This window comes from Geotrypetes seraphini, chromosome 12 (assembly GCF_902459505.1).
Source record: "Geotrypetes seraphini chromosome 12, aGeoSer1.1, whole genome shotgun sequence".
NCBI lineage: Eukaryota > Metazoa > Chordata > Amphibia > Gymnophiona > Dermophiidae > Geotrypetes > Geotrypetes seraphini.
In genome coordinates, this window is record NC_047095.1 from 94,798,614 (window position 1) to 94,826,175 (window position 27,562).

General features: G+C 47.7%; 1 protein-coding gene across 10 annotated transcripts in view; it reads right to left on the reverse strand.

The window, feature by feature from the left end:
• The window catches only part of PDE4DIP (phosphodiesterase 4D interacting protein), a 533,445-nt gene that overhangs the window by 342,481 nt on the left and 163,402 nt on the right, over positions 1–27,562 (reverse strand). For 4 of the 10 annotated variants that reach the window (XR_004536642.1, XM_033916496.1, XM_033916497.1 and 1 more), the window contains exon 1: positions 8,001–9,277. The exons of 2 other annotated variants lie outside the window; for them this stretch is intronic. Coding sequence is in view for 7 of the 8 variants with exons in the window: in XM_033916496.1 (XP_033772387.1) it covers positions 8,001–9,113 (1,113 nt within the window). In the remaining variant the exon portion in view is untranslated. Of the gene's footprint in view, positions 1–7,963; positions 9,281–27,562 lie in introns of those variants that run through there. 4 more of the 10 variants (XM_033916499.1, XM_033916494.1, XM_033916498.1 and 1 more) reach the window with 3 other exon arrangements.

Consider the following 27,562-nt stretch of genomic DNA (forward strand, 5'->3'; position numbering starts at 1 on the left):
TCGCTGTGTGGGAAGCAGATGCGGCTTGGGGTAGTTGATCTCGAACCCCAGGAGATGGAGGAAAGAGATGGTGTGATGAGTGGCTTGTAGCACAAGTGGAGACGTAGGTGCTTTCACCAACCAATCGTCCAAGTAGGGGAACACCTGGAGGTTGTGAGACCTGAGGAAGGCCGCCACCACAATAAGGCACTTGGTGAACACCCTGGGCGATGAAGCGAGGCCAAAAGGTAGCACTTTGTACTGATAGTGACGGTGCTGTATCTGAAACTGTAGGTAGCAACGTGAAGTCGGATTGATTGGGATGTGAGTGTAGGCCTCTTTGAGGTCCAGGGAACATAGCCAGTCGTATTGAGAGAGAAGAGGGTAAAGCGTGGCAAGGGAGAGCATTCTGAACTTCTCCTTGACCAGACACTTGTTGAGGTCCCTGAGATCGAGGATGGGACGAAGGTCTCCTGTCTTCTTGGGAACCAGGAAGTAGCGGGAGTAGAATCCCTGACCCCTTTGGTCCGAAGGCACCTCTTCGATGGCATTGAGAAGAAGGAGGGATTGGACCTCCCTCAGGAGGAGGGGGGTTTGGGAGGAGTGAGAAGCAGACTCTACGAGAGGATTGTCTGGTGGAAGAGTCTGGAAGTTGAGAGAGTAGCCGTGGCGAATGATGTTGAGGACCCATTGGTCTGATGTGATGACCTCCCAACGGCTGAGGAAGATTTGGAGGCGACCTCCGATAGGCTGAGGAAGAGGCAATGATGATGGGAGACTGGCTATGCCCTGGAGGAAAAAGTCAAAAGGGCTGAGATGGTTTTGATGGAGGGAGAGGCTTGGCAGGTTGGTGAGACTGTGAGCGAGCCTGAGATTGATGCTGTTGACGAGGTCGGCGGGGCTGCTGTTGAGGCGAATTGAGAGGTCTGGCCGAGAACCTGCGCTGGTATGAAGACTGCTGTCTGTAGGTGCGAGCAGGTGGAGTCTTCCTTTTAGGTTTAATCAGAGTGTCCCACCTGGTCTCATGTGCTGAGAGTTTTTGGGTTGTTGAGTCCAGGGACTCTCCGAAGAGTTCATCACCCAGACAAGGTGCGTTAGCCATGCGGTCCTGGTGGTTAATGTCCAGGTCAGAGACTCTCAGCCATGCCAAACGTCGCATGGCCACCGCCATGGCAGATGCGCGAGAGGTCAGCTCAAATGAGTCGTAGATGGAGCGAACCATGAATTTCCTGAGTTGGAGGAGGCTGGAAATATGTTGCTGGAAAAGAGGGACCTTACGTTCAGGAAGGTATTTCTGTAAGGAGGAGAGCTGTTGCACCAGATGCTTCATGTAGAAGGAGAAGTGGAAGGTGTAGTTGTTGGCTCTATTGGCTAACATGGCATTTTGGAAAAGGCGCTTACCAAATTTATCCATGGTCTTTCCCTCTCTGCCAGGAGGGGTGGAGGCATATACACTGGAACCCTGAGATTTTTTCAAAGTAGATTCCACCAGGAGGGACTCGTGGGGCAATTGAGGTTTATCAAACCCTGGGATTGGAATAACCCGGTACAAGCTATCCAATTTACGAGGGGCTCCGGGAATTGTGAGGGGAGCTTCCCAGTTTTTATAGAAAGTTTCCCGTAAGATGTCGTGGACGGGCAACTTCAGAAATTCTTTGGGAGGTTGCTCAAAGTCTAGGGCATCGAGGAAAGCCTGAGACTTTTTAGAGTCGGACTCTAAGGGAATGGAAAGAGCTGCTGACATCTCCCTAAGGAATTTGGAGAAAGATGATTGCTCTGGTTTGGAGACAGTGTCGGTCATGGAGGGTTCTTCGTCGGTTGACGAAGCGTCCTCCTCGGTACCGTGAGAGGAGTCTTCCCACAAATCTGGGTCCCTAACGTCGGGGTGCGTACGTTTGGACATTGGTGTGGAGGGCTCGGCATGGCGGGTCTTTGAAAGAGATTTGCCTGAGCGCACCGAGGCTGTACCAGGTGAGGAAGACCGATGTCGTTCCTGGGACCGGACAGGGTCGGCAGCATCACGTACTGTAGGTGTTTCTGCCAAGAGCACCGGCATGGAAGTATTAATCGGTACCGAGGGGGTCGACACCGATGGGACAGTGTGAGGCTCGGACCGGTCCCGTACCGGAAGGTGCGGTGCCAGCAACAGTTGTTGGAGCTGTTGTTGCAGCTGTTCCTGTAACTGTGTTTGGAGTATGGCCGCGATGCGGTCGTCCAGGGGAGGCACCGGTACCGCTTTTTTCTTCTTCGGTACCATAGGTGCCGCTCTACGCTCCGGTGATGAGGAGGCCGATGATGAGGCACTCACCGAGATCGGAGCGGAGCGTTTGCGGGGCCGGTGCGGTGCCGGGAGGGCCGGTGTCTCAACCGTGGCAGGAGGGCGCTCAAGGGAAGTGGGAGGCTTCTTAGCCGGCTTACCTGGGCCCAACGACCTCGAGGAAGGGTCCGGTGGTGTTGATGTCGTCAGTGCCGATTTTTGTGGTGCCGTCGACGTCGCAGCCGGTTCCATGGTAGATCCGGTACCAAACAAAATATTTTGCTGGATCTGCCGATTTTTCAAAGTACGCTTTTTAAGCGTAGCACAGCGGGTGCAGGTGTCAGCCCGATGCTCTGGACCCAAGCACTGGAGGCACCAATTGTGTGGGTCGGTGAGGGAGATCGGGCGTGCACACCGCTGGCACTTCTTAAAACCCGGTTGAGGGGGCATGAATGGAAACACGGCCTCCGCAAAATCGAACCCGGAGGCCTGTATGGTGGCAACAGGCCCCGCCGGGGCCGGCCTGAAAAAATAAGGAAAACTTGACAAGTTTTTTTTTTTTTTTTTGAAAACAAAAATAAAGGGAAAAAAAGTGAAAAAATACGCGAGCGGGAAGGCAAAAATTAGTTTTTCAACGGCCGTTGAAAACACATGCGTCTTCTTCGCTCCGCGGAAACAAAGAAACTGGGGACCACGCTCTCCTCCGTCGGGCGGGAAGGCACTCGCGCATGCGCGGTGCGGCCAACTAGAACTTTCTAGTTAAAAAGGTCCGTACCGGGGCTCCGTCGGTGACGTCACCCAAGCGTTAAGAATATGCTGCCTGCTTGTCCTGGGATAAAAGGAGGTATTGAGGCCCCTGTATGTAAGACTCTGGTGAGACATTTAGAATATTCTGGTGACCACACCTTCAAAAAGTTATAAACAGGATGGAGTGTGTTCTGAGGAAGGCTACTAAAATGGTTGGTGGTCTTTGTCATAATAATAATAATAATAATAACAATTTATATACCGCAAGGCCGTAAAGTTCTATGCGGTTTACAATAGTTAAAAATACAACAAATTGAATAAAACTAAAAAAGTTAAAAGCCAATAACTAAAATCCCTAAAAAGATCTGATTATTGCATAATAAAATTTTTACAGATCAGCTACCTAAGTACTTCAAGAACAGACATGTTTTCAGATGTCTCCTAAATTCCCCTTAAGTATCAGTAAGCAGAAGGACTATGGGAACACATTTTAAGATCTCAATATGTATACTTTGGAATAAAGGCAGGAGAGGTGAGATACGAGAGACATTTAAATATCTATGTGGCATAAATAAGCATGAGGCGCATCTCTTTCAATTGAAAGGAAACTCTGGAATGAGGGAGAATAGGATGAAGGTGAAAGGAGATAAATTCAGAAGTAACCTCAGAAAATACTTTTTCATAGAAAGGGTTGTAAATGCTTGGAATGGCCTTCCAGTGGAGGTGGTGAAGATGAAAAGTGTATCCACTGGCATAAAAAAGGGGAGGGGTGGCAGATCACCCCGGGTGCCTTCTTAGTGAGGGCTCCGGCACCATTCCAGCCCCCACGGCACGTTTGCGCCCTCCCTCCCCATACCTCTTTAAATCTTCGCTAGCGTGAGCAACTTCTCTAGCCTGCTGCTCGTGTTGGCCTGGCTCCCCTCTGAAATCACTTCCTGGTCATGGAGCAGAAAATGGCATCAGAGGGAAAGCCAATGCCGGCGCAGGCAGCAGAAGCTGATTACACTGGCGAATATTTAAAGAGGTATTTGGGGGGAGGGGAAAGGCACAAGTGTGGCATGGGGGGGCACTGCCCAGGCGCCTCCTAGCCTCTCTACGCCACTGAATATACAATGGTACCTCGGTTTACGAGTGCACCGGTTTGCGAGTGTTTTGCAAGACGAGCAAAACATTTGCAAACTTGGTGCCTCGTAAACCGAGCGCCTCGATTTGCGAGCGCCTCCCCTGCGAACCGGCATCCTCCCCCCCCGCGATCCAGCACCCCCCCCGTCACCATCGGGCACTCCCCCCGCCGCGACATGAGGTCCCCCCAACCCACCCGAACCCTCTTCTTACTTTGATGTAGCCTCCGCACCGGCACCAGCATGTCCTGTGCTGGTGCCCGAAGATCTGTTTCCTGTGCTGGGCCTTGAGCATGTGCGCATGCTCAAGGCCCAGCACAGGAAGCAGATCTTCGGGCACCAGCACCAGCACAGGACATGCTGGTGCCGGTGCGGAGGCTACATCAAAGTAAGAAGAGGGTTCGGGTGGGTTGGGGGGACCTCAGGTCGCGGGGGGGGAGGGTGCCCGTTCGCGGGGGGGGAGGGTTTCGGGGGGGAGCAATGCCAGTTCTCGTGGGGGGGGGAGCAGCGCTGCTGGCCTCGGTGGGGGTGGGTGGGAACGTATCAAAGCGAGTTTCCATTATTTTCTATGGGGAAACTCGCTTTGATAAACGAGCATTTTGGATTACGAGAATGCTCCTGGAACGGATTATGCTCGTAATCCAAGGTACCACTGTATCTGAATTCAAGAAAGTTTGACACAAGTATGTTGGATCTCTAAGGGAGAGGAGAGAATATTAGATGGCATGATTAGGTAGACTAGATAGAAAAATGAAGTCAGACAAAAACCATAAGGCCTATGTTTCTAGTTTGGATGTGCATCATGAATGCACGGTTTGTTCATCTGAGTGCCTACATTAAAGTGCATGCAAATTTTTATATCTATGAAGTAAATATGTGTACAATCTATTTGTGTGCTTGAAGTTATAGTTAAGTACATAATCCTATTGTTTAACCAGTTTCTTAGGGATAGATTTTAAAAAAAAATGCGTAAATAACGATAGGCTGCTATATAGTAGTAGTGACTATATAGTATAGTGACTGTAAAAAAAGCGAGTCATTCTCCAAAAAAATGCTCATACAAATGAGGTTGGCAGAGAGTAGCGAAGACTCGCTAAATTTGCATGTGCCCGTTGCTGGTTACAGTGATGGGTACATGCACAAAATAAACAAAACAAAAACACGACAATGGGAGAGATGCCCAATGTCTCCTGCTGCCAACCAATACCCCTCGGCACTGGGGAGGGTAAGGCCCGCCATTTTGAAGAAGGGGGCAAGCTGGCTGGAGAGAATAGGTATCCTTCCAGTCAGCCACCTGAAAATAACGTAAGGGGAGGATCATTGGAGGCACAGGGAGGGGATTATTTGGCGGCGGAAGAGCATGGGCAGCTCTCCCACTACGGGGGGGGGGGGGAGGGGTTGTCAACTGGGCGAGAGAGACTCTCCTACTGCAGAGCAGGGTCGTCGGTTGGACATCTCTCCCACTGAGGAGGGGTTTCAGCTGTGCGGGAGAGACTGGGCATCTCTCCCGCTGAAGGGGTGTCAGTTGGGTGGGATAGATGTCCAACATTCATGTGCCAGAAATGCACATAAATGACAAGAATATTGGTATGTGTGGCCATATGCATACGAGTATAAATCTCTCCCGCTGAGGGGGGGTGTCTATTGTGCAGGAGAGATTGGGCATCTCTCCCGCTGAAGAGGGGTGTCAGAGGGGTGATGAGATTGGGCATCTTTCCCACTGCGGAGGGGGAGTTGTTGGTTGGGTGCACTGCAGAGGGGGGAGAGGTTGTCGGTTGGGTGGGAGAGACTCTCCCACTGCGAAGGGGGGTTGTCGGTTGGACATCTATCCTGCTGAGGGGGAGTTTCAGCTGTGCAAGAGAGATTGGGCATCTCTCCCACTGCAGGGGGGGGTTGTCGGTTGGGCATCTCTCCCACTGCAGGGGGGTTGTCGGTTGGGCTGGAGAGATTGGGCATCTCTCCCACTGCGGAGGGGGGCGGGGTTGTCGGTTGGGCAGGAGAGATTGGGTATCTCTCCCACTGTGGAGGGGGGAGGGGTTGTTGGTTGGGCGCACTGTGGAGGAGGGAGGAGTTGTTGGTTGGGTGGGCATCTCGCCCACTGAAGAGGAGTATCAGTTGGGCAGGATAGATATCCAACATTTATGTGCCAGAAACGCACATAAATGACAAGAATACTGGTATGTGTGGGCATATGCATACGAGTATAAATGTCAGTATTTTGGCTGTGATTCTGTAACACGACACCCTAAAATGGAGTTTTAAAATGGACATACAGTTATGCATGTACATTATAGAATACCATCATTTAAACACTTTTTTAAGCAATTTGGACATGAGCATCTGCCCGGGCATTTTAGCTGGGTAAGTGGCTATGCCTAAGTCATCTTTATGTATCTGTATTGCTATGCTAGTATCTTCTTTCCTTTATAAAATAGACTCCAAATGGGTACCTTCTTGGCACCTAGAACAGTTAATTGCCCTCCACATGATTATTGGATACTCCATATATTTGGTTGGTTACTTTGACATCTAGAAGATTTTAGAAAGCTCAGAACATAAGAACATCTCCGGATCAGACCCTGGGTCCTTCAAGTCTGATAATCCGCTCCCGCGGAGGCTCAGCCAGGTGTAACCTGGCGAAAACTTAGTCACCCGTATCCCTCTATGCGCCTTTCTAGGAGATGTTCATCAGGATAGCTCATATCCTCAGGTGGTTTAATAGTGTAGTCAGGGGACCTCATCATTAATGTAAAATCACAATTTTCTAACTGTGTATGGAACAGACACTAAAGATTACTTGCTTTTTAAAGTCAGGACTTGCAACTCTGTCCAGTTAAGGTACTGAAATTCTGCACATAAATTTCATATCTAGAACTCTATATAGGTCATAATGTAATTTAAAAATTTCTCAATAGGTTTCATATGTTGAGCTTAGTGTTGCTCTAATTCCAGGCAGTATAATGGTAGCTTGTTACCATAGAGATGGAAATTGTGTGCAATGCTTCACAAATCACTAAACCATTACCTGCATAATTTGGAATTTTACACTCTTTACTGTGCTTATTTTTATGCCTAAGAAAACTGCTTTGATGACTCCTATACTGTCAATTTGGCCTGAAAAGGGACAGGGAGCATTGATAAAACCTGTGCTAATGTCACTTGTACTATACTCTATTGATAACTCCTGTCAATTTACTTCAGCCTGAGTGCACCAAAATAAAGAAACTTTAGCACTCTAGTTAGTAGAAAGAAAAACAAAATCTATTTCAGTAAAGGCATGCTAAAATAAATATTTGTATACCACATTTTTGGTCCTATATAGCAGTGGTTCCCAACCCTGTCCTGGAGGAACACCAGGCCAATTGGGTTTTCAGGCTAGCCCTAATGAATATGCATGAAGCAAATTTGCATGCCTATCACTTCCATCATATGCAAATCTCTCTCATGCATATTCATTAGGGCTAGCCTGAAAACCCGATTGGCCTGGTGTTCCTCCAGGACAGGGTTGGGAATCACTGCTATATAGGACCACCCAATGTGGTTTACAACTTTTTTTAAAAAGTTATATATAAAAGTACAATCAAAATATCTATACATACATAATTATACTTAATACAGCACACAGTATGTGGGGTATGAGGAGATTCAGGGACATGCCTAAGGTTATAAAGAACTTTTGTGGAGGAAGTAGGATGAACTTGTTCTCTGTGCCAGTTGGGTTGGAATATGAATTATAGTTATGAATACACAACTGCAGAAAAGGAGTTCTTCTTTAAACATCCATATGATTGAGAATCCCAAATAAGTAACATACTTCTCACACAAAGAGAAGACATACACCAGAGAAAGTTGCACCAACCTCTCCAGGGCACATATTTCCAAGAATGTTGACATACCCGTATGCAAAGTGGTATGTAGTCTTCACAAATTTCTTCCCACAACTCTTGAAGATCTGTAAACTCGGGAATCAAGTCTTGAGCAACTTTAGGACTGGTTTCTAAATTCCTGTTCATAAAACCAAATACCGAACTGAGAGAGCACGAATGAGCATCAACACCTGTAATAATGGTGCTGGACTTCAAAGCAGGGAGACTTGATTTCACAGGGATCCGGCTGCCGCGAGGACTTTGAACGGGCCTGTAGTCCAATGTCTTAACCAGGCTAAGAGCGAGGTCTATCCTACTGCCATGCACGAGTGTGTGATTATGTGCACAGCAGTCGCTCGAGCCTTTGCGCACTTCATCCTCCTTATGCAGCAAAGGACTAGCGTCCCCAGCCGCATGCAGCGATTCCACCGAGGAGCCCGAAGACAGTTTGTCTAAGCTCTCACCATCCGTAAGCGCCTTGACACCAGGCAACTCCTCGTTGCACAGACTAGCCGAACAAATGGTAGACGGCCCGCAGGAGGTACCGCGGACCACCTTCCTCGGCACCTTGCAGATAGCTTCATAGTCCGCATCCGCCACCCGCAAGGCAGCGCATCCCCGGCACCGCCTGGAGCGATGCTGTCCAGCGCCTTCCGCTGCTTGACAGTGCTGGGCATCGGGGCCGGGCTCCTCCTGCGCGGTCCAGCACTCGGAGCCCGAATAGATGAAGTCCTCCTGCAGCAGAGCGGCGTACCTGGCGTCCGGTAGAGCCGACATATCCACGGTGCTGTCCCCCGCCGCCGCTTCCACCTCCCCCTCCTGACCGTTATTCCTGCGGTACAGACTGGCCACGCAGAGCTTGAGCCGCTCCTTCTCGAGAAGGAGCCGCTGCAGCCGCTCGATGGACAGGGCCTCCACCCGCGCGATGACGGCGTCGAAGCGGTAGACACGTTCCAGCATGAACGCGCATTTGCTGCATACGAACTCGGGCCTGCCGTCGCGAGCCACCTCCCGGCCCAGGACGTGCGCGAGCAGCACTTGCAGGTTGAGGCGGGAAGCCGTGTGGAAAAGCCAGCGCCGCTGGTTGCCGCAGAGCTCCCGGCCGCAAACCCGGCACGGCTCCTTCGCTCGCGGGGCCAGCATGGTCCCGGCGCCCTGTTTCCCCGCCCGCGGGGATGCTGTGCTCTACGTGGCTGTCTAACTGGACCGCACAGATTAATGGGCACCGCCGCTCCGCCCTCAGAGCGCAAAAGAGCGACTTCAGTCGTCGACTTTGATTTCAGAGAGGCACTCCCGCATGCGCAGAGCTTAAGCACTCTGGGAACTGTAGTCTCTCTCTACTAGTCTGGGAATTTACGGAGCTGTGTCATATGTGGTCCGCTGGGCTTCTGCCTCAGTAGCATCTGACTGAGGGAAGGGGTAAAACGCGGACCTCACGGACCTGACGGACCTCGCGGATCTAAACCCGCATGTCCTTAAAAATCTGAGGCCTTTAGTTAGTGTCTGGCTCTGACAGACCTCAGTGACAATTTAGCGCTGACGGATCAGCATAGGGAAGGGAAAGTATTAGGATCCGTCAGCGCTAAAATGTCACCGAGGTCTGTCAGAGCCAGAGACTAGTGCTGGAGCGGCTCTAATTGTCATCTATGAGTCCAGAATTAATGAAGCTCTATAAATTTGGAAGCTCCGTCTGTAAATAACTCGTGCCCCGTTTACAGCAGAATAAAACACACCTCATTGAAACTAAGTTCAAAATAATGCACCCACCATTTTATCTGTCATTGCCTACTTTTACAAGAAACTTCACATATTCAGAAAAAATAAAATAAAAAATAAACTCGCTTTAAACCAAGCACAAATAACGAAAAATGCTCCAGGTGGAAAACAAAGCAGTTCAGCTTTAATGTTCAAGAAACAGAGTCTGGATGCAATTGCAATACACCCAGGAGTCATTGCACATTTTGGACTAAAATGTCAGCGTAATGGGTTCAGAGTTGGCCAAATATGACGTGTTTCCCGCCTCCCAATATTGCATTACTACTTTTCTTATAACGCCCTGAAATACCCACTGCAAATCTAGTTAATAATCCCCTCCCCCTCCTCAATTTGGCTGAGTAGATATTTTCTACCTAATCTGACCATATCTGTCACGTTCATATAATTAAAGCCATAACAGGCCCTGAAGAAGACAGCAACTCCACCAAACATGCTAATGAGGGGGAAACGCTGCACCTATTGGTCGGAAGTTTGCAGCACTGTATTCCCACCCACCCGACCTGCCAAATCATTATCACCTTCCACTAATAGTAATTTGACCCTTTTCTCTTTATTCACATTTAAAGAGCAACTGCAGAAAAGGCGGAGCCTGGAAGAGAAGGAAATCCTGAGAGAAGTTTTCCCCCAGATCTTTTTCAGGTGTCCGGGACCAGATCAAACATCGTAGTTACTTTCAAACTGCACCAAAAGATTAGAAACGCAGATAAAGGCCAAATGGCCCGTCCAGTCTGCCCATCCACTGTTCCCTCCTCTTTCTAAGAGACTCCAGAAAAGTACACCCATGGGCTGCCCTCGATTTTCAGAATAGTTTCTGGCCTGTAAATGCAACAATCAGACCTCGGTGACAATTTAGCGCTGACGGATCCGTCTCAGCATAGGGAGGGAAAAGTATTAGGATCCGTCAGCACTACAATGTCATTGAGGTCTGTCAGAGCCGCGGACCTCAGATTTTTAAATTTACTGGGGCTGCAGGAAACCAGTGTAAAGGATTAGTTTTAGAGCCGCTCCAGCACTAGTCTCTGGCTCTGAGAGACCTCGGTGACATTTTAGCGCTGACGGATCCTAATACTTTTCCTTCCCTATGCAGCGCTAAATTGTCACCACAAACGGCACGGACCTGAGATTTTTAAGGACGTGCGGGTTTAGATCCGCGAGGTCCGTCAGGTCCGCGTTTTACCCCTTCCCTCTGACTGATGTTCCTTAATGAAAGAAGGGAAATAGGAATAGGAAAAGAAAAAGCTGACGGGGAAGGGTATGCATAGTGAAGGAGTTTGTTTAATGTTGGGCGTTCTCAAGTACCTTATCCTACTGCACCTATAGAACTAGCACCAACCAGTACAGTTATAACAAACTGTTACAAAACAATTTTCAGAATCCTTTACAAATAACCCAAATAGGAGTAGGAGTTAGGAATTGATATGATCCCTTAATTTAAATATTGTCCTACTTCATGGCAGGTTTAACAATTAGGCAAGACTATGGAGGTGCCTACGACTGTACCTTGGGCGGGGGGCAGGGGAAAAAAAGGAAATTTTAGAGAGGTTAGGGCTCTTCAGCTGAGGGGAGATATGATTGAAGCCAATAAAATCATGCATGGTGTAGACACCTAGATAGATTTTTTTACTACATCAAAATTAAAAAAAAACTAGGGGACACTGGCTGAAGTTACAGAGTAAAACTTTAAAAACCAATAGGAAGAAATAATATTTTCACTCAGAGAATAGTTAAGCTCTGGAATGTGTTGCCAGAGGATGTGGTAAGAGCAGTTAATGTAGCTGGTTTTAAAAAAGGTTTGGACAAGTTCCTGTAGGAAAAATCCATAGTCTGCTGTTGAGACAGACATGAGTAGGTAAGAAGATAAGAATAGCCTTACTGGGTCAGCCCAATGGTCCATCAAGCCCAGTAGCTCGTTCTCACAGTGGCCAATCCAGGTCACTCGTACCTGGACAAAACCCAAGGAGTAGCAATATTCCATGCTACTGATACAGGGCAAGCAGTGGCTTCCCCTGTGTCTTTCTCAATAACAGACTATGGACTTTTCCTCCAAGAACTTGTCCAAACCTTTCTTAAAACCAGCTACGCCATCCACTCTTACCACATCCTCTGGCAACGCGTTCCAGAGCAGAGAATGACACAGGGAAAAAATTTTTACCCGTCACTGCCCCGTCCTCGCGACTACTATCCCCGCAGCATCCATACAAGCCTCAGTACTGCAATATTTAGCTTATTCCTTCTTTATAAATCAAAGTTCTGGCTGCTTTAACTAGAGAAAGAGATGTTCAGCTGGCAGGGCTTTGTTTATTAATTTTTATAAACACAACTAATATACTACTTTATCCTAAAGCAAAAGAAAATAAATAAATATAATTTTTCTTTTTACCTTTGTTGTCTGGTTTCTGCTTTCCTCATCTTCTCATTCAATTCCTTTCATCCACTGTCTGTCTTCTCTCTGCATCTTCCATTTGCTCCAGTCTGTTATTGTGCCTCTCCCTTCACACCCCCCCCCCCAAATTGGTCTGGCACCCATCTTCTTCCCTCCGCTCTCCCCATAGTCTGGCATTTCTGTCTTCTTCCCTTCCAGTGTCTTCTCCCCACTCTCTGTTCCCCATTTCCCTTCAGCGTCTTCTCCCCACTATCTGTTCCCCATTTCCTTTCAGCGTCTGTTCCTTTCCTCCACCACCCTTCCTTCTCACCACCTCACCGCCCTTCGGCACCCCTCGTGCGGCCCCCTCCCTCCTACCTACCCAAATCTATCTATCTCCCTCCCTCCCCATTACCTTCGTGGCACCTTTTAAGATTGAGTAACTTCTTCAAAGATGTCAGAGCCTGCGGGCAGTCGCATGCGTCTGTGGGCAGAAGCTTCTCCTATGATGCAACTGTAAGTTGCGTCAGAGGAGAAGCTTCGCCCACAGACGCACATGACTGAATGTAGGCTCCGACGGCTTTGAAGAAGTTACTCAATCTGAAAACATGCCGCGAAGGTAAGGGAGGGAGATAGATTCGGATAGGTAGGAAGGAGTGAGGGGCCACGCCCGATTGGTGACCACGTGCGTTCCCTCTTAACTGCGGGGACAAGGCCATTCACCGCTCCACGGGGCGGTGGGTGGCCTTGTCCCCGTACCCGCAGTGAGCACTTCTCCCCTGTTTCGGCTGGTTACCCGCGGCTACCCGCAGTGAGCACTTCCCCCACCACCACAGTTTCGGCTGGTTACCTGCAGTTAACCATGGGTAACAGCCACCGTGTCATTCTCTATTCCAGAGCTTAACTATTCTCTAAGTGAAAAAAAATTTCCTCCTATTGGTTTTAAAAGGATTTCTGTGTAACTTCATCAAGTGTCCCCTAGTCTTTGTAATTTTGATGGAGTGAAAAATCAATCACACTTGAGTGATGATACAGGGGCATTATAACATTCTTAGTCTTGTTAACCATCCCTTTTAAAATGATTCCTAGTATCCTGTTTGCTTTATTGGCCACCACCGCACATTGAGCGGAAGATTTCATCATATTGTCTACAATGATACCCAGATCCTTTTCTTGGGCACTAATCCCCAAGGTGGACCCTAGCATCCGGTAACTGTGATTTAAGTTATTCTTCCCAATGTGCATCACTTTGCATTTGTCCACATGGAATGCTGCTACTTCTGACTTGGATTGGCCTCTGCGAAGATGGGATACTGGGCTAGTTGGACCATTGGTCTGACCCAGTAAGGTTATTCTTAGTTAAAGTCAAAAGAGAGCCTAACAGCCACCCATCCGGTTGGATAAAGTGAGATTGACTAGAACACTGAAATGAGCATTCTGCTATGCTGGACCTATTTTGTAGAATAAGCTGCCAATTGAATTGCAATATATGGAAAGTTACTTGTGTTTTCCTAAGCTATTGAAAATATGGCTTTTTACAGAAAACTTTTATACTGTGGAATGATCAATATAATATGGATAGTGAGGAGAGTCAGAATGTTATGGGTAACAGTTATTGAGGTTATTTATAATGTTAATGAGTGGATTTGAAAATGAGTGTTACAATTAGATGAGTATTATATTTGGGGTGGGTCCAATGGATATGATGGTATAATTAGTACAATAATAATTGTTATTATATAATGAGATGTTATTAAGTTTGTAATATGTTATAATGAGCTGTTTTTGGAATTGTAAACTGCTATAGTACTTTGGTTTTATAGCTGTATATATTAAAATCAAATCAAACCTCAAAGAACCGTGATTGTGTACTTTTACCTGCAGGAAAGGTGAGAAATTTTCAAATAGCTCATGACTTTTGGAATATGTGCTCATTATACAGCAGCGGTCTCAAACACATGGTCCGCAGGCCGCATGTGGCTCTCCAGGTTTTATTTGCGGCCCGCAGTCTGGAGGCGATCATTCTCTTCCTTTTGGAGCAGCAGCCGGCTCGTTCGTTCAAAGCCGCGGGTTGGCAGCTCCTTGCGCTATCCACTCCTGCATCGGAAGCCTCTCTGATGTTACAACATCAGAGAGGCTTCAGACGCAGGCACGGATCTCGCAAGGAGCCGCCACCCGCGGCTTTGAACGAACAAACCAGCCAGACACGCTGCTGCTCCAGTGGCGTACCAAGGGGGGGGGGCGGTCAACTGTTCTCCTTAGAGTTCGCAGCTCGTCTAGAGCAGTGGTGCCCAACCTGCTTCCCTTCCCTTCTCACTGCTGCCATCGGGGATCAGGCCGGCACCGTGTTCTTTGATCTCCCTGCTTCTCTTCGGGGCCGACCAACTCTCGCGGCCTGAAGTCAATTCTGACCTCGAGAGGACGTTCTGGCTAGCCAATCGCTGCCTGGCTGCCCGGAACGTCCTTTCCGATGTTAGAATTGACGTCGGGCGGCGAGAGTTGGTCGGCCCCATGCAGAAGAGAAGCAGGGAGTTCTCAGCCTGTTCTCGGCCTGTTCCCGATAGCAGCAGCAGCAGCAGCCTATTCCGCGGCAGCGGTGGCATGGGGGAGGGCAGGGATGAAGGAAGAAAGAAAGAAAGAAGGTGGGGGGACAGGGAGCCAGAAACAAAGCAAAAAATGGGACAGAATCAGAGAAAGACAGACATAGAGAAAGAAAGAAAAAGTGTGGGAGGGAATGAGGTCTGGAGGAGAGGAAGCATACAGGAGGCTGAAAGAAGGGAAGAAATATTGGATGCACAGTCAGAAGAATAAAGTGCAACCAGAGACTGATGAAATTACCAAACAAAGGTAGGAAAATGATTTTATTTTCAATTTAGTGATTGAAATGTGCCAGTTTTGAGAAAGAAAAGATATTGAACTTTAAATGTGAGTGCTGCAGAAAAAAATAGAGTACTTGGAGGGCCGCAGAAAAAAGAGTTAATGTCTTATTAAAGAAATGACAAGTTTGCATGAGGTAAAACTCTTTATAGTTTATATATCTTTCCTTTTAATTGTTAAAGGAAAGTTTTATAAACTATAAAGAGTTTTACCTCATGCAAAATTGTCATTTCTTTAATAAGACATTAACTATTTTTTCTGCGGCCCTCCAAGTACCTACAAATCCAAAATGTGGCCCCGCAAAGGGTTTGAGTTTGAGACCACTGTTATACAGTATATGCACTTATAAAAAAAGGACTGGCCCAAAAGTTAGGGAGGGGGTGAAGGGCACAGAATAGGGTTAAAGAGTCACCCTTAATGTGTGACAGTCAAGCACAATTCTAACTCCCTTGTGGGTTCCTTGAAAAAGTTCCACAGAACATGGTCCATGTCAGGATCCATGAGATTTTATAAGCTAAGTTACAAGCATTTTTCAACTTTTTGCAGCTGTTTATTTATTTATAGACTGAGATATTTTCAAATAATACATAGTATTTATAAAAACTCCCATACATAGTGACTGGGTGGTGGGTTCGGCTGTTGGGACTTCGGTCCTAGGCTGAATTACACAATTCTGAGTTCATCGCATATTCATTTGGAGATCATTTGGTTTGGGATCCAGAAAAAAAGAGGACAGATTGAGACATCTGGGTTTTACTTCCATAGGCATGATTCTATAAGCAGTGCCTAGCAGTTGATTGACAACCGTGTGGAATAGCACCTAAAAGTTAGAATCTGGCCCTAACTGTGCATTAGGACATAACACCCTTAAGTTTAGTCTGTACTCCTAATTTGCCAGTGCTTATGCTCCTTCTGGTTTTCTTCACTTGGAACGCATCAATTTTTTGAAAGATGTTCTTTTGATTTTCGCCTCACCCTTTAGTTGTTTGGTCTTTCTTCAGCCTTTTCTAATATGTAGAATATATTTTGTCTATGCTTCAAAGATTGTATTTTTTAAATGTAGGTCACTTCCTATACGCTTTTTACCTTTAAAACTGCTCCTGCTATATTTTTAAAATTTCTTCATTTTATCATTGTCTCCCTTTTTAAAATTAAATGCTACAACAGTGGGGGGGGGGGGGAAGGGTTGTAATGCTCTCCTTCAGGTACTACTCGAAAGGGTCCAGAGAAGAGCAATTAAGATGGTTAAGGTAGAGAGTTGCGCGGGGACAGAAATCCCACCCGTCCCCGCCAAAGTCCCACCCGTCCCCACCCGTCCCCGTGAGGACTCCCACCCGTCCCCACCCGTCCCCGCGAGGAATCCCTCCGTCCCCACCCGTCCCCGCGAGGAATCCCCTCCGTCCCCACCCGTCCCCGCGAGGAATCCCCTACGTCCCCGCCTGTCCCTATAAACTACAGAAATAGTTATTTCATTTAATTATGCTACTGAATTAAAGGCTCTGGTAGAAACCCATTTAAAAATAAGCAAAAAGACTTTATTAATTTGGAAATATTAATTGGGAAGAATACATACTTTGTAAACGGGTTTCTACCAGAGCCTCTAATGTTTATAAATTTTTATCAACACAACTAATATACTACTTTATCCTTAAGCAAAAAAAAAAAATAATAATAATTTTTTTCCTACCTTTATTGCCTGGTTTCTGCTTTCTTCATGTTCTCATTCAATTCCTTCCATCCACTGCCTCTCTTCTCTCTGTGTCTTCCATTTGCTCTGTTACTGTGCCTCTCCCTTTCTCCCCCCTCCCAAATTGGTCTGGCACCCATCTTTTTCCCTCCGCTCCCCCCATAGTCTGGTACCTCTGTCTTCTTCCCTGCCAGCGTCTTCTTCCCATTCCCTCTTCCCCATTTCCTTTCAGTGTCCTTCTCCCCCACCATCTTTCCCATGTCCTGTCAGGCAGCATCCTTCTCCCCTCTCTGCCTTCCCCATGTCCTTTCAGCGGCCTTCTCCCCCCTCTGTCTTCCCCATGTCCTTTCAGTGGCATTCTCCACCCCTTTGTCTTCCCCAGTGCTTTCAGGGACCTTCCCCCCCCTTTCTCCCGTTTACCCCATGTCCTTTCAGCGTTCTTTTCCACCCCTTTGTCTTCCCCAGTACTTTCAGCGGCCTTCTCCCCCCTTAAGCGTCTTTTCTTCTCCACTCCACCTTTCCTCCCTCCCTGCCTCCACCTTTGTGGCGCTTTTGCACCCGACCGACAACAGAACAGGCCCGGTCGGACAAATCTCCCTGTTCTGTAGCCGCGAATCTAAATTACCTTCTTACAGCAGCTGGAGTAGTGAAGCTGCTGTAAGAGGTAATTTAGATTCGCGGCTACAGGGCAGGGAGATTTGTCGGCCGGGCCTGTTGTCGGTCGATCGGGGGATCTGACCGGCTGTGCACATTCTCCGGGGCGGTCCGCCCCCTCCCCCTTCTTTCGTACGCCATTGCCTTCTTCCTACCTGCCCTGCCGCATACAGCCGACCGGAAGTCTTCCTGATGTCAGCGCTGACGTCGGAGGAAGGGAGGGCTTTGCTTAAGCCCTCCCTGCGACGTCAGCGCTGACATCGGGAAGATTTCCGTTCGGATGTGTGCTGCGACAGGGCAGGTAAGGAGAAGGAGACTACCCTCGCGGCTCGACCAACCCCGCTGCGATCCAACCCCGCAGGAACCCCGCGACCCTCGGAGGCGTCCCCACGGGATCCCCGCGACCCTAGGGGGCGTCCCCACGGGATCCCCGTGACCCAAAGGGGGAACCCGCGGGATCCCCGCGGGATTCCCGTCATCCCCGTTCCCGTGCAGCTCTCTAGGTTAAGGGGCTGGAGGAGCTGCCGTACAGAGAAACTGGACCTCTTCTCCCTCGAAAAGAGGAGCTGGAGAGGGGACATGATTGAAACATTCAAAGTACTGAAGGGGATAGACTTAGTAGATAAGGACAGGTTGTTCACCCTCTCCAAGGTAGGGAGAACAAAAGGGCACTCTCTAAAGTTGAAAGGGGATAGATTCCGTACAAACGTAAGGAAGTTCTTCTTCACCCAGAGAGTGGTAGAAAGCTGGAACGCTCTTCCAGAGGCTGTTATAGGGGAAAACACCCTCCAAGGATTCAAGACAAAGATAAAGGCCAGCAGCGTGACGGATTTTAAGAGAAAATGGGATACTCACGTGGGATCTTTAAGGGAGTAAATTCAGGGGAGGGGATACTTGGAATGGGCAGACTTGGTGGGCTATAGCCCTTTTCTGCTGCTTTTTTCTATGTTTCTAAAGTTAGACAAGTTTTTGCTGAACAGGAACGTGCACTGGTGGGGCTAGTCTCAGTTAGGGTGCTGGTCTTGGACCAGAGGGCCGCCGCGTGAGCGGACTGCTGGGCATGATGGACCACTGGTCTGGCTCAGCAGTGGCATTTCTTATATTCTTAAATCTGATTCTATTATGATCGTCACTCCAAACATATCCTTTATTAATCCAAGCATGGGAGATTAAATCCTAGCCTAGATTATTCTGTGTATAGCAGGAATAAACCCTATACTCAGTGGCTTAGTGAGAGTAAGAGGCACCCAGGGCGGTAGCGCCCCTTCCCCACCCTCTTCTCTACCCTCCCCCTGCTGCGTGCCCGCACACCCCCTTCTCCATACCTTTTTAACTTTCCGGGTGCAAGCAACATCACCACCAACTTGCTGCCCATGTCAACGTTGGCTCTCCTTCTGATGACACTTCCTAGGCATGGGACCCAGAAGTGACATTAGAGGGAGAGCTGACACTGGCGCAAGAAGAAGGTTGGGATTGCTACTTGAACCAGGGATGAGCTAGAGGTACGGTAGGGGGGAAGTGAAGGCATGCACAGGGCAAAGGGAGGAGTGGGATGGATCAGGGAGGCAGACAGGTGACAAACGTAAGGAAGTTCTTCTTCACCCAGAGAGTGGTAGAAAAGTGGAACGCTCTTCCGGAGTCTGTCATAGGGGAAAACACCCTCCAGGGATTCAAGACAAAGTTAGATAAGTTCCTGCTGAACCGGAACGTACGCAGGTAGGGCTAATCTCAGTTAGGGAGCTGGTCTTTAACCAAGGGGTCGCCACGTGAGCGGAATGCTGGGCACGATGGACCACTGATCTGACCCAACAGTGGCAATTCTTATGTTCTTATTTTAGCACAGGGTCTGATTACATAAAATATGCATGCTAAAATTACAGAATACTAGCACTTAACGTGGGTGAATTTACAGTTGTGCTTGTAAGTGTTGGCTGAATGCTCATCACTATTTTATAATTTAGATGCACAATTCACTTACCCCTGGATTCTGTATTTGGTGCCCAAGTTGCACATGCAACTTAATTGGTTAATGAGCCCTTAACTAACAATAATTGTGCACTAACTACCAATTATTGCAGTTATCGTTGGTATATTGCCTGCTTAGGACCAGAACACTGTCCTGAGTCTTGCCCATGCTGTGCTACCCTTCAACCTCGAGCCCTTCGCAGATGCTGTGCTAAAATTCTTCAACTATTTGGCACTATGGAGCAGCCTGTGGAGGTCTCAACCTAGGCCTCAGGGGCGGCCTCGACTTCCAAGACCTTGACCTCGACCTCGACCCCCATGGTAGCCTCGACTAAGACCTCAACCTCGACGCCCTCATCCTCGAAGGCCTCGTCTGTGGCACCTCCTAAGGCTTCGTCTGCAGGTAAGTCTCCTCTTTCTCCTTCAGGTACACTCCCTAAAAAGCCTCCAGAGTCTCAGGCATTCCAGGCAGTGAGTGGAGTCCTGCCAGCCTCTACGAGACCTCCAGCTAAGCGTGCCTCCAAGCATAGGGAATACTTATCCTCAAGGTCGCCCTGGTAGAAATCTTATTTATATACTTCATTATGATTCGTCTTGTACAGATGATGTCTTCTTTCCTATCTAATAAGAGGAGTTCTTTATATCTACTTATTATAAATATTAATCTGTACACTGCCTAGATATGCACTGACAGTAAAGGAGGTACAAAAAAGTCTAACAAACAATAAATGACTTTGATTAAACCAATTCAGAACTTTAATTTTCCTCCTCAGCCTCCTCAGATGTTGTATTTTGGATCATTGTCTTGTTGTGTAACCCAATTATACTTTAGCTACAGCTCACACACAGATAACTGGACAATTCCTTTAGAATTTTCTGGTACAGTGCAATAATAGATCACTGAACACAAGTGTGGAAGGATCATATAATACACAATCTACCCCCTTCTACTAAAAAAAAACACACTCCAAAGAAAACAGAATAAAATGGAAGCAAATAATCAACTTTCTGTCAATGCAAAGGCTTTACAGACATCTAAGCCAACCAATGTGAGAGATTACAAAGGAAAAAACCTCAGAGTCCCTCCCACAAACACCGTAATGAGTGAAACCTAAGTGGGAAAGTATTTCAGGGGTAAAACTCGTCAAAGGCATAAAAAAACCTTATACATTGGGAGATGTTATAAGCCTTAGGCAATACAGGAAGAACAAGAGAAAATTAAAGTGCTTTCAGCTGCTACTTCATTTCAAATAATCATGAAGAGAAAAAATGAACTGGTACTTATCCCTGCAATAATGGCAAGTTGTCTAGGTCCTGAGGCAGCAAAGCATCTTCATACTATTACACTACCACTACATTTCATTGTTATGATGTTCTTATTGTGGAATGTTGTATTTGCTTTATGCCAGACATGTGTTGTCCAAAGGCCCTGTGTTGTCCAAAGAGTTCCACTTTTGGTTTATCTGTCCATAGAATATTATCTCCAATAGCTTGGGGATTGTGATACTGCACTATGCCTGCTAGCTGTGTCCTTGAAGTAGTGTACATACTTGAGCCTGACACTCAGAATTTAAAATACAGAGCTGTCCCAGGATTACTGGGAACCTCTATAGCACCCAAAACTTCTAAGAAAAATGTTGGATAATACCCCAAAATACAAAATTTAGCAGAGCAGATGAAAAGACATTTTCTGAACTCGCTTGCAAAAGAAAAAAAACTTACGGCCTCTTCTATCAAACTGCGCTAGCAGTTTGTAACGTGGTGAGCCGTGCTGAATGGCCCGTGCTACTCCCAACGCTCATAGAGTTCCTATCAGCATCGGGAGCAGCGCAGGCCATTCAGCGCAGCTCTCTGCGCTAAAAACTGCTAGTGCAGTTTGACAGAAGAGGCCCCAAGGAGACAATGCCTGGTGATGCAAGGAGGTGGAGATGAAAATGTAGATGATACTTTCTGCATACCCACAGGTTGAAGACTCATGTGCTTTTTGCACTGGGTCTTCCCAGCCTTACAAGCTGCTAAGAATTCTTCTGTCCACTTATTTTCTGGATGTTAGCATTTTACTAATGTTACACCTTTTCAAACAACTTCATTAGTTGCTGATTGTTTGCCATATTCATTTTAAAGTGTTAACAATAATTTTAAAGATTTTAACAGACAAAGAAAAATTATGTTTGGCTACGACATTGAAAATATATGTTCCAGGATGCTCCTTTCGCTCCAGCAGCCAGGTTCTACCTGACATTCCAAGTTTTTAGGCAAATTAGACTTGATATGTGCAAACAATTGATTTTTATGGTTACTGGTCCTGCTCTATGGAACGCTTTGCCAAAAGAGTTGACAACTATTGATTCTTTACTTTCAAAAACAGCTGAAAACACACTTGTTTTCACAGGCATTGGCTCGATTTTGAATTGATAGCGATAGCTGATTTTATGGTTTTGATAGTTCATATAGATTTACTGTATTGTTCTATTATGTTCGTCTAACACTGATTTCTAAGCAGTCCAGAACTGTAGATAGGTGGCATATAAGAATTTTAAAAATAAATACATTTAAAACAGGCTTTCAAAGTAGAGGTAGCAATAAGTTAGATGTAGCCCCTCTGGGAGCAGGTTCCAGTGTGTGGGGGCTACTCATTATCAAGTATTACACTCAGTGGCATAGTAAGGGGGAGTGGTCCACCCAGGGTGCCATCGTGGTGAGGGCGCTGGTACCCCTCCTCCTCTCCAACCACCCCCGTTTCTTCCCACTTCTCCCCCACCGCATGCGCACCCCCCTTCCCTTCCCCTGTACCTCTAGTTGCTCACTGCCACGAGCAACGTCAACATGCTCGTGACCACGTCGGCTCCCACTGACGTCACGTCTGGATGCTGCACATAGGAAGTGACGTTAGAGGGGGATCCGACACAGTCGCGAGGAACACATTGGGCATGGAAGATAAACAGTTCTTGTGTCTCTTCTTGATGTACTGTATTTTCACCCATATAACAAGCATACGTGTATAACACGCATACGCGTATAGCGCGCGGGTCCAAAGCATTTCAGTAAAAAATTTTTTATATAGCACGCACACGCGTATACCGCACATGCTGCTATAACCTCCTCCCACTCCCGCTTACTCTTCTGGCCTGCGAACCAGCATCCTCCCCCCCCGCTCGCGTCACCCCCACTCCCTCGCGATCCTACATCCCCCCCAGCACCGCAAAACATCTCTTACCCGATTGGGCACCGGCACCAGCACCAATGCACAGGGCGTGCCAGTGCCAGTGCCCGAAGATCCTCCCTCGTTGTTGCTGGGCTGGGCTGTGCTGGGTGGTGCGAGGGAGATCCTCCTTCTTCCTCGTGCCGGGCTGGACTGGGCTTTGAGCATTTGCGGTGACTCCCCCCTCTCGCCCTCACTCACCGCCAAAACCACCACCACCAAAGCCTCGTCCTTCTCACCAGTTCACCCGCGTTTCAATTAAGAGAAAAGCGCTGCACTGCGCTAATGCTGGCCTCGCCATCTTCTGTCCACTGCGGCCAGCCCTCTCTGACTACTTCCTGTTTCCGCTAGGATTGGTCGCAGTGGATAGAAGACGCCAAAGCCAACGGTAGCGCGGTGCAGCGCTTTTCTCTCAATTTCAATGTGGCAGCTGGGAAGGGGGCAGCGGGAAATGCTGCTGCTGCACAGGAAAGGCGGGAAATGCTGCTGCACAGGGAAGTGTGTGTGTGTGGGGAAATGCTGCTTCTGCACAGGGAAGGCCGGGAAATGCTGCTGCTGCACAGGGAAGGGTGGGAAATGCTGCTGCTGCACAGGGAAGTGTGTGTGTGGGGGGGGAAATGCTGCTGCTGCACAGGGAAGGCAGGGAAATGCTGCTGCTGCACAGGGAAGGGTGGGAAATGCTGCTGCTGCACAGGGAAGTGTGTGTGTGTGGGGGGGAAATGCTGCTTCTGCACAGGGAAGGCTGGGAAATGCTGCTGCTGCACAGGGTAGTGTGTGTGTGTGGGGGGGAAATGCTGCTGCTGAACAGGGAAGGATGGGAAATGCTGCTGCTGCACAGGGAAGGGTGGGAGGGAAATGCTGCTGCTGCTGCACAGGGAAGTGGAGGGGACGGAGAGGTAAAGGGGGCCTGGGAGCAATCTTGGTTTGCTTTGGGGGAGGGGAGACAGAAGGGGGCTATGGAGAGACAGAAAGACAGGCAGGCAGGCAGCGCATTAGAACGAAAGATAGATACACAGAAAGACAGCAGGCTGGGAGAGAGACAGAAAGAAAGAAAGACAGACAGACAGGGTGCCAGAGAGAGAACCAGAAAGAAAGAAGGACAGACAGCGGGAGGGAGGGAGAAAGAAAGAAAGGAAAAGAGACAGGGACAGGGAAAGACACAGAAAGTAAGAAAGAAAGACAGACAGACATATATTCTAGCACCCGTTAATGTAACGGGCTTAAACACTAGTAAATAAATAAAGCAAGTAGGGTCCTGGAAATGAATTTCTGTTCAGTATCCAAGAGCAGCAGCAGTCTAGAGACCACCCCCGGCAAAAGAAAAGATGTGATAGTAGTAAAGGCTGCAACATAAGCAATATCAACAACTCATTTCTTAATATTGCAACAGAAAGTGAAACGACACAAAAATCCATATGAAAAAGGAGATTATCGCTGAAAAATAGCTGGAAAGCGATGACCACAAATGCTCGCAGTCTAAGCAACAAAGTTCATGATCTGCAAGCCCTGATATTAGAGGCAGATCTAGATATTGTTGCTATCACAGAGACATGGTTCAGTGAATCACATGGATGGGATGCAAACATACCGGGATATAATCTTTTTAGGAAGGACAGAGATGGTCATAAAGGTGGAGGAGTAGCTCTCTATGTAAAGATCAATATCCAAGCGACCGAAATGCAAGGGACCTGGGGAGAGGAAGAAGCGATATGGATTGCTCTGAAAAGAGAAGATGGAACTTCTATCTACGTGGGTGTAGTCTACAGACCTCCGACTCAATCGCAGCAAATTGATAAGGATCTGATTGTGGATATCCAAAAGTTTGGAAGGAAAGAGGAGGTTCTGCTGTTGGGAGATTTCAACCTGCCGGATGCGGACTGGAATGTTCCGTCTGCGGAATCGGAAAGAAGTAGGGAGATTGTGGATGCCTTTCAAGAGGCTCTGCTCAGACAAATGGTGATGGAACCCACAAGGGAAAAAGCGATATTGGATCTGGTCCTCACAAATGGAGAGAGTATCTCTAATGTTCGAGTGGGTGCTCACCTGGGTAGTAGCGATCATCAAACGGTTTGGTTTGATATAACGGCTAAAGTGGAAAGCGGCCGCACGATACTTAAAGTCCTAGATTTCAAACGTACGGACTTTAATGCAATGGGAAAGTACCTGAAGAAAGAGCTGTTAGGATAGGAGGACATAAGAGAAGTGGAAAGACAGTGGTCTAAGCTGAAAGGAGCGATAAAAATGGCTACGGACCTTTATGTGAAGAAAATCAATAAAAACAAGAGAAAAAGGAAGCCGATATGGTTCTCCAACCTAGTGGCTGAGAAAATAAAGGCGAAAGAGTTGGCGTTCATGAAATATAAAAAAACCCAAGAAGAGGAGAGCAGAAAGGACTACAGGGTGAAACTGAAAGAAGCCAAGAGAGAGATACGTTTGGCGAAGGCACAGGCGGAAGAACAAATGGCTAAAAATGTAAAAAAGGGAGATAAAAATTTTTTCAGATATATTAGTGAAAGGAGGAAGATAAAAAATGGAATTGCTAGGCTAAAAGATGCTGGGAACAAATATGTGGAGAGTGATGAGGAGAAAGCAAATGTGCTAAACAAATACTTCTGTTCTGTGTTCACAGAAGAAAATCCTGGAGAAGGACCGAGATTGTCTGGCAAAGTTACACGAGAAAATGGAGTAGATTCTGCGCTGTTCACGGAGGAGGGTGTTTATGAGCAACTTGAAAAACTGAAGGTGGACAAAGCGATGGGACCAGACAGGATCCATCCCAGGATACTAAGGGAGCTCAGAGAGGTTCTGGCGAGTCCTATTAAAGACTTGTTCAACAAATCTCTGGAGACGGGAGTGATTCCTGGGGATTGGAGGAGAGCGGATGTGGTCCCTATTCATAAAAGTGGTCACAGGGATGAAGCAGAAAACTACAGGCCGGTGAGCCTCACTTCAGTTGTTGGAAAAATAATGGAAGTGTTGCTGAAAGAAAGGATAGTGTATTTCCTTGAATCTAATGGGTTACAGGATCCGAGGCAACATGGCTTTACAAAAGGTAAATCATGCCAAACGAACCTGATTGAATTTTTTGATTGGGTGACCAGAGAGCTGGATCGAGGACATATGCTAGATGTAATTTACTTGGATTTCAGCAAAGCCTTTGATACAGTTCCTCATAGGAGGCTGTTGAACAAACTTGAAGGGCTGAAGTTAGGACCCAAAGTGGTGAACTGGGTCAGAAACTGGCTTTCGGACAGACGCCAGAGGGTGGTGGTTAATGGAAGTCGCTCGAAGGAAGGAAAGGTGACTAGTGGAGTCCCTCAGGGTTCGGTGCTGGGGCCAATCCTGTTCAATATGTATGTAAGTGACATTGCTGAAGGGTTAGAAGGAAAAGTGTGCCTTTTTGCAGATGATACCAAGATTTGTAACAGAGTAGACACCGAAGAGGGAGTGGAAAATATGAAAAAGGATCTGCAAAAGTTAGAGGAATGGTCTAATGCCTGGCAACTAAAATTCAATGCAAAGAAATGCAGAGTAATGCATTTGGGGATTAATAATAGGAAGGAACCATATATGATGGGAGGAGAGAAGCTGATATGCACGGACGGTGAGAGGGACCTTGGGGTGATAGTGTCCGAAGATCTAAAGGTGAAAAAACAGTGTGACAAGGCAGTGGCTGCTGCCAGAAGGATTCTGGGCTGTATAAAGAGAGGCGTAGTCAGTAGAAGGAAGAAGGTGTTGTTGCCCTGTACAGGTCATTGGTGAGGCCCCACTTGGAGTATTGTGTTCAGTTTTGGAGACCGTATCTGGCGAAAGACGTAAGAAGACTTGAGGCGGTCCAGAGGAGGGCGACGAAAATGATAGGAGGCTTGCGCCAGAAGACGTATGAGGAGAGACTGGAAGCCCTGAATATGTATACCCTAGAGGAAAGGAGAGACAGGGGAGATATGATTCAGACGTTCAAATACTTAAAGGGTATTAACGTAGGTCGCTAGTGCTGTTTAGCACTGTCTTCATCGGGACAGGCAGTCCCGCAGCAGCCCGACCCAGCCAGCTGAGAGGGTCCTCCGGGGAGCCTTGAAATTCGGAGCAGCCGCCGAGGGAGCCTGTCGCTAGTGCTGTTTAGCACTGTCTTCATCGGGACAGGCAGTCCCGCAGCAGCCCGACCCAGCCAGCTGAGAGGGTCCTCCGGGGAGCCTTGAAATTCGGAGCAGCCGCCGAGGGAGCCTGTCGCTAGTGCTGTTTAGCACTGTCTTCATCGGGACAGGCAGTCCCGCAGCAGCCCGACCCAGCCAGCTGAGAGGGTCCTCCGGGGAGCCTTGAAATTCGGAGCAGCCGCCGAGGGAGCCTGTCGCTAGTGCTGTTTAGCACTGTCTTCATCGGGACAGGCAGTCCCGCAGCAGCCCGACCCAGCCAGCTGAGAGGGTCCTCCGGGGAGCCTTGAAATTCGGAGCAGCCGCGGTACGCGGCCCGCGGTCGCGAGCCTCGGGTCGCGAGCTGAAGGGGCGTGGCTAAAGGGGCTTGCCCCTTTTGAGCCCCTTCGGAGCCTAAGAGGAGCAGGGAGCAGGACTACCATCTCTTCAGCATGGGTAAGAGGAAAGCTAAGGCAATACCATCTGCTGCAACAACAGGCCCGATGGATCGCCATCTTGTGGTTCCCATCTTGCCTCCTGTTGAGGAACAGGTAACTTTTAATATTCAAGCTGTCTCCTTATCCTCTGGGGAACCAACACCACCTCCTCAACCATCATATTCCTTACGGTTAGAAGAATCTCCTTCCCCTTTTAAGGAAGGAATAATTTCTTCTTCCCTTCAATCATTGTCAGTATCTGGTCTGGAGGTTTCAGGACAGTCCCTGGGGCAAGCTAAAGAACTAACCCCAGTGCAGATGAGTACTGGGCAAAGCTCAGATGCTCTCCCCAGGGATAAAGTGATCACTCTAAATGATGTTTGGCTTAGTATTAACAGAATAGAGTCATCTTTACAAAAAACCGTTTTGAACTTATGTCAATTTTCATCTGATGTAACTGTGAAAATTAAAGAACAAAATAATAAAATTGGAGAAACAGCTG